We start from the raw sequence: 7,639 nt of genomic DNA, 5'->3' as shown, positions 1-7,639 counted from the left end.
CTTGTCCTACTTTTATAAATTATGCAAACTGGGAAAGTATTGTTCTCCCAAGGCTAAAGGAAAAATCTGCATTTTAAATGAACAGTCATATTTTAAAAACAAATCTCATCCTCCCCATGTTCATGTTCCCGTTATACATTCCTGCATAATTTCTTAAACTGTGTAATATGAAAACCTCAATACTGCCATATGTCCTTGGCTTTCTACGGTTACTTGACATTTTATGTGAAGTTCATCAATAGAAAAACTGGTGATATTGTAACCCAGGAAAACCATAATGTGATTAATATTCATTATTTTTTATATATTACTACAGAGTAAAAATTATTCTCTTTTGATTGGTATTTAGCTAAAAGAAATCTTTTTGCAGGCCTGACATCTGCTTCTATTTTTCAGAGACAAAGGCCTTTTAGACAGAACACTGAAAAATGCTGAGAGTGGCAAAGTTTGGCCAAACGCCCAGAAACAGATAAGGACCGCATATGAAGGTACACAGAGCCCCAGAGAACTGTTTCCATCTTATTCAGTTATGTATGCTTGCTCATCAGAAAGCAAGAACTGCAATGCAATATTATAACAAAAGACAGAGGATGTTATAATATTACAACAAAAGGCAGAGGATTTTTAAGAAAGAGTTTTCTGAATTTTAAAACTTACCAAGCAAACTAAGTTCAATTTTAATTTTGCGTTGCTGCCAGAATGGTTCAGATTTTCCAGTGGGCACAGCTTTACCCTGGACCTCTTCCCTCCACTGGCAGCGAACCACTCTAGTCTTACCCCTCCACTCACATTCCCTGGGCTACTTTGAACACTTCCCCCTTGCTCTTCTCCCTGTCACTGGCTACTTTCCGCTTCTTTATTATTATTATTATTATTGTTGTTATGGTAGATTTCACAGCTGCCAGATCTCTAGCTGGTTGGTGGCCTTCATTACAATTCGAGCCCCACGCAGAGGCCTAGGAAGTTGTAATGTATTGGAGTATTATTATTATTAAGATTTCATAGATCACCCATCCCCGAAGGGCTTCTTGTCCTGCTAGATCATTTATATTGCCCACGGCCTCCCTGCTCCTGCATATCTTTAGAGTTTTAGATTTTAAAAAAATTGATACTTTAAAAATGTAAAAATAATAAGACTAGTTGATCAGTCCAAAAACTCCATTTGCCCCTGCATTTGATCAACAAACTGGGATGTCTCCAGCCTTGCAGTTTTATATACAAGCACTTCACCAGGAAAAGCCCGTTGTCTTGACGCTTGGGTTGACAGCACATCGAGGGGTGGATGATCATGAACCTGGGGAGCTTAGCAAGTGGCAGTTCCCTTTGTCCTTTTGTGGTTGTGCCGTTGGCACGTGGCCATTACTCCCACCCTCACTTCCGACCATAAAAGACAGTCAGTGTTCAGACAAAGTGTACAGATGTCATATTCAAGACTTTTCTTTAATATTTCACCCATTTCACTTTTTCAATGTCAATATATCCATTTATTAATATTGAGCTATTGCTCTATTGATAGATTTATATATCAATCTATTGATAAGATTAAAGATAAAAATTAAAGATTATATTAAAGGTTTAAGCATGCATGTGCAATAGAGAACCCATGAAACATCGCCCCTTCCCTGGATGCAAGTAAAAAGACAACTGATGGGTAACGCCTGCCCTACTGCAGACAGGGCAGTGGGTAATAATGTTGGAGACTGACTGACTGACTGTCTATCTATCATCTGATATAGATATTAGTAGAGTAAAACAGAAGAGACAAATTCTCAGTTGCTTTTTATATATGAGTTTACTAACTATAAAGGGAGATAAGATAAGAAATCCTTTTTTCTGTTGTCTACATTACTGTACGTTTGGTTACATCTTTGTATCTATCCACTGTCTCTTGGTGGTGCTGGTACTGGTGTGCTCAAACAAAGAAGCAGAGTTAACTTTATAACTTCAGATGTAGGTGCTCACTAACTCACAGACGTAGGTACTCACTAACATGTAAGTAATGGCTATCTGACTGACCAATAGGTAATCAATAGATCAGGTCATAAACAGTGACTTCAGCAACTGGTTTACATACAAACAGTTAACCCTTTTATAACTGAGTTGTGACAGTAGAGCTGGTGCAGCCCTGTGTGCTGCATGGATGCCTACCCACCAGCACAAGGGGCACATATGCCAGCAGAGGAGACTTACTCTGCCACTGCAGGGAAGCCCTTTGGGGAGTGCAGGTGCTGTCGGAGTGGCGCCATTTCTGCCCACCAGCCAATCTGGATTGGGCTGTAAGAATGTTTGACTGGTCAAAACTCAGCCCAGTAACCTTCCATAGTAGAGTGAGGGTTGCTTTCTTCTCTGCAGGTGTCCGGCTCTCACACTCTCCTTTGCCGGAGGCCTTGGCAGCCTGGAAGACCGATCTTATCATGTGTGAAATGTTACTAGCCTTGTCAGGCTTTGCAGTGGGAATAAAGTGAACCATTTGGCTATGGGGACAGAGATTTTTGGGGAATATAGGCAAGTAGTTTTGCACGGAATCTTCAGATTAATCTAAGCTGATGTTTACTTTTCGCTTTGAAATAAAGACTTTAGAGCAAATCTACAGTTTCTATTATTTTCAGACCCGGGGTCTGACACAGAGTTCCCATTACCTGGAAGACAGTATCAGCTCCGTGGGCAAGCACATGGTCCAAAAATAGCTGCGCTCTCCAGAGCCATTTTTAAAAATACAGTCCAGTCATGTGTGGTGCTATTATATGAAAAAAAGATCAAATAATTACAGAAATGACCCAAACAGGGAAAATTATTGTCAGGTGTTGGCATGTCACTCAAAACATCATGGCATGTCACCTCTGACTCACTGCTCGACAGTAACCTCATGCTAAATAAGAGTTCGCGCGGTTCCCTCCTGGTGCTAGTAGCCCACCCCTGATTTAGCAAAAAAAATTGTCTAAATATTTTTAGAACTAGGGAGTGCAACCTCAGGGTCAGAATGCTTAATTAAACACAGACATTTTGTTTGGTTTCAATTGTGAAACATAAAGCAACTTTTGGGGGGACATCAAGAGATGGAGCCTTCTGTTCACAGCCTCGCGTGCAAATTCTCAATCCAGATAGTCCAAATCTTGCGTTGTTCTATCAGCCCACATATCTACATTTACCATAAGTGTGTGCATAAGTATTTATTTACATATATGGAGCAGCACTGGCGTAGGAGGTTAAGAGCTGGTGTATCTAATCTGGAGGAACCGGGTTTGATTTCCCGCTCTGCCGCCTGAGCTGTGGAGGCTTCTCTGGGGAATTCAGATTAGCCTGTGCACTCCCACACACGCCAGCTGGGTGATCTGGGGCTAGTCACAGCTTCTCGGAGCTCTCTCAGCCCCACCCACCTCACAGGGTGTTTGTTGTGAGGGGGGAAGGGCAAGGAGATTGTCAGCCCCTTTGAGTCTCCTGCAGGAGAGAAAGGGGGGAATGTAAATCCCAAACTCTTCTTCTTCTTCTATATATCTTCTATATGTTTAATATACATATACATTTACCATATTTTCAACTGGAACTACACTTCCGGTACAGCATAAGGCCCTTCTTCTTAGCCCTAATTTTCTCCTCGAGCTGTATGAGGGGCCCATTCTTTATCCCGACGGCCGGTCTAGCCCTGCCCTCCTATTACCGTAGGAACAACGATCCCCGCCTTCCAGGCCCGAGAGCAGGAAGTGACGTCCTCCTTGAGCTTGATCCGGAAAACAGCAGCCGCAAGACGTTCCTTCATTGGCGCCCAAAGAGGACGGTCATCCCACTTCCGGCTTGAGCGCGTCCTTCGGCAACCGGAAGTGTCTCGACGCCAACCGAGCCCTAGAGGGGAGTGGGCGCTGGGCGGAAGCGGGAGCAGGCAGGGGCGGGGCTAATAGCAGGTGACGTCGACGCGCGCCCTGGCTCCTCCCCCGGGCGTCTTGGCGCGTCGCTCCTGCTGGCCGGTCAGTCGCTCGTTCGGCAGCCGCGGGACAAGATGGCGGCCCGGGTGAGTCAGGCGTCGGTCGAGGGACCCAGCCGTTGATTGATTGACAGACCGGGGGGCGGGGTAATGACGTGTCAGGCGGGGGCTCTCGGCGCCTCCATCCCCCCTCATCCCCTCCCCCGAGTAGTCGGGCCGGCCCACCTCGCAGGGTTGTTGTGAGGGATTGGTCGGATTGGATGCCCCGCCTCCATCCCGGAGTGGCTGAACTGCAGCCCGCTGCAGGCCACAGGAGCAAACCCCATTGGCTCTGCGCTGTAGGAAGATTTCATTGATTTTTAATTGCTTTGTCTTTTGATCGTGAGCAGGGGTGTGTGTGTGGGGGGGGGGAAGATTGTGGGGGGGGGGTTGCCAGTTGCTTGGAAGGGGGAGGGGAGAGACGGCCCCGTCCACCGAGCAGAGGTTTAATGGGATGTCGCTTTCACAGGCAGCATCTCCAAACTTCAAGCTATGATCGGGTCGTGGCGTTTGTCTCCAGATCTGTTGGCAACCGGACGAGGAGCTGGCACACAATTTTTTTGCCTATGAATATCTATGCAGGATCTACGGAAAGGGGTGTTTCTTCCCCCAAAGGAGAAGCATTTCACCTTTCAAAGTTAAATTCATCTATAAGTGAAGCCATTTGCAAGGTTCTGTGCCATATCCACACCTGCACATGTTAGGAAGCAACATTTGGCAAAAAGAGCAACCCCGACCATACTTTATGCAGGGGTGGCCAACCTATGGCACTCCAGATGTTCATGGACTGCAATTCCCATCAGCCCCTGCCACCATGGCCAATTGGCCAACCTATGGCACTCCAGATGTTCATGGACTGCAATTCCCATCAGCCCCTGCCACCATGGCCAATTGGCCAACCTATGGCACTCCAGATGTTCATGGACTGCAATTCCCATCAGCCCCTGCCACCATGGCCAATTGCAGTCCATGAACATCTGGAGTGCCATAGGTTGGCCACCCCTGCTTTATAGCAACCTTGATTCTTAATTTGTGAAAATAGGCAAACTTCCCTCTCCTGCCTCCACTGCAACCCACTGTTTTTTGAACCATCTTGCTTTTCTCTTCCAAGGAAGTCATAGACCTTTGGATATCTTGACCGTGTAAGGAATCCTAGCTTAACTTGCCCCCCTCCTGTAATCCTAAATGTTGTTTCTGGCCCCAAACACATTCTCCTTCTCACACGTCATCGCAGCGTTTTTCAGAGTCATTCCAGTGCCAAGTATGACAGGTTGGCTTTCTTGTTGACTCAGAAAACAGGCGCATGCTGGCAGCAGCATCCTGAATTGTGGAGGGCAGAGAGCTGTCCCTGTTGGCCAGGGAGGACGGGTCTCACAATAAAAGGCAGCAAGATATTGGCTGGATAATAATAATTATAGGCAGAAAGATATTGACTGGATATTTGGGAAATCATTTTGACAGTGAGAGTATTTCAGCAGTAACATCGGTGCCTAGAAAGGTGCTGAGCTCCTGGCCACTGGCCATCTTTAAGCAGTAGCTGGACAAACACTTGCCAAGGATGGCCCCTTCCAACACTATAATTAGCCATTAGCCCCTTTGCTGGCGGCTGGTGCGGCTTAATGGGTTGAGCCCACGGGTTCACTGATAGAGCTGATCTCTGCTTTATTGCTATTTGTGTCCCACTGATGACGTCACAAGGTGCTTTACAAAGTAGGAAGCAAAAAGGAAGTTCCCTGCCCCAAGACTAGAAACACGCCCTGTGTAAGATGTTATTGTTTCGTAACAGCCTTGTTGTCAGTGCTATGTGTTCTGATGTAAAAAAGTGCTTGAAGTGAGATACTCCACTGTTCAGCCACAATAATATTTGATTTTGAATATTTGGGGTTATGTTGGTGGTGCTTTTGTGGATGTAGGATGTCTGTTGGACTTGTCCTTTGTTTTGTATTGTTGAAGGCTTTCACAATTGGGGTCAACTGGTTGTGGTGGGTTTTCTGGGCTGTGTGGCCATGGTCTGGTGGATCTTGTTCCTTGCGTTTTGCCTGCATCTGTGGCTGGCATCTTCAGAGGTGTATCACAGAGGGAAGTCTGCTACACACTGGGTATAACAGACTTCTCTATATGGCAAACAAACTTGTACCCTCTGCTTGACGCACCTCCGGAGATGCCAACTACAGTTGACCAATGGCGTCAGGAACAAAAGATCCCTGAACCACCTGACTTCCTGATCGAAAACCCGCCTGCTTCGATTAATCACCTATGTTGCTTGTTTATATTTGCGCGCCGGTCACCGAAAATGCGGCAGTCTGCCCTTTCAATATCCCTGTTGGCTGGGGCAACCCATTTCACGGTTTATGACGCTATTTAAAATGCTGATATTCTGATGTGTTTTGAAATACTGACGTGCGAAAACTGCGCACCCTACCAGTTTTGCTGCTCCTGTTGCCTTTCCTATCCCCCCCCCCCGCCCACTGCGATTAATTCCAGGGCCCTTTGCCCTGAAGCACCACAATTTTTATTTTTGTATCACTGTCTGCTTTTTAGGATTTCCCCCTATTCTTTCCTTGCCGCTGGCTGTTTTCTGCACGTTCTGTATAGATAAAAAATAAGGCCAAGGCCGATGATACAAAATACATCAAAAATATATTCTATTTCTCAATTAAAATTCTCTACCCGTTTTGTCAAGAAGCTTCTTCAGGGAGATTTATTAGTCTTGAAATACTGCCCCCCTCCCCAAAAAAGAGTACACGTTCAGTAGTTTTAACTGAGTAATAAAATGCATTTTACCTTATTTTCCACCATCAGTCTTGGCCTTTAAACAAAAATCTCTTAGTGACTGGAGTGGCCTTTTTATTTCACCTTTATACATCCTGTATGATTGGTACCACAACTGAATTAAGTCTCTCTTGCAGCCTTTCTCATTTTTTAGATTATTGGAACCTTTGCCTGTGAAATAATTTGCGGTTCTCCCCTTTGTGGAAAAAGTGCTGAATGAATCTTCCTCTGTGGGTCCAGATTGGAATCCGTCTGGCACAAGAAATGCCCCCCCCCCCCCCGTTTAAGGTTACTGCAGCAGAGCGTGCCGGAGGTGATGGGAAATAAAGGCCTCGTTTTTTTGCCCTCAATGGAAATGTATTTTCCCGGCAACAGTCTGGAAAATTCCTTCTCATTGAGTGACTGTTAGATTCAGAATTGACAGGACAGGGGTGGGCGGCTGGATGGATGGAATCGGAATAGAACTGTGGTGTGATAAATCCTTGGGAGAGGCCTGCATTTAGTAATCTCATCACCATCGCTTTCTCCCTCAGGAAAATGTGGAGGGTTGGGAGGGATCAGGCTGTTTGCGCAGCAGTGAGCGAGCGAGCGAGAGAGCGTCGCACTGCAAGGGATGTTCAGCTGCCGGGCAGGTGCAGGCCGGATGCTTCTGTTCAGAACGGCATCATCGGAGCGGTCGCGTTGCATTTGCTCAGCCGTCCAGCTCCAGAAGGATGAGTTTGTGGTGGAAGAAATGAGAAATACTGCCTACGCAGCCTCCTCCCCACTCCCTAACATATGGCTTTAAATGTTGGAGAGTCAAAGCTTGTTATGGCCAGAATGGATCTCGCTTTGGTGGGAGAGCTGCGTTGATTCAGGTCACATGTTCAATGTGTGCTAAAATTCCCCTCCCAAAAGTACAGCACGGCT

General features: G+C 46.1%; 1 protein-coding gene across 1 annotated transcript in view; it reads left to right on the top strand.

Moving 5' to 3' along the window:
• The first annotated feature begins 3,863 nt into the window (after nucleotides 1-3,863).
• NSF (N-ethylmaleimide sensitive factor, vesicle fusing ATPase) overlaps nucleotides 3,864-7,639 on the top strand; it is a 73,427-nt gene continuing 69,651 nt past the window's right edge. Inside the window, 1 exon segment of the mRNA XM_048516435.1 lies at nucleotides 3,864-4,006. Coding sequence (XP_048372392.1) covers nucleotides 3,995-4,006 — 12 coding nt within the window. The 5' untranslated portion in view covers nucleotides 3,864-3,994.

This window comes from Sphaerodactylus townsendi, linkage group LG15, assembly GCF_021028975.2.
Source record: "Sphaerodactylus townsendi isolate TG3544 linkage group LG15, MPM_Stown_v2.3, whole genome shotgun sequence".
NCBI lineage: Eukaryota > Metazoa > Chordata > Lepidosauria > Squamata > Sphaerodactylidae > Sphaerodactylus > Sphaerodactylus townsendi.
The sequence above is the reverse complement of the archived record's forward strand: the minus strand, read 5'-3'. Positions and strand labels throughout refer to the sequence as shown.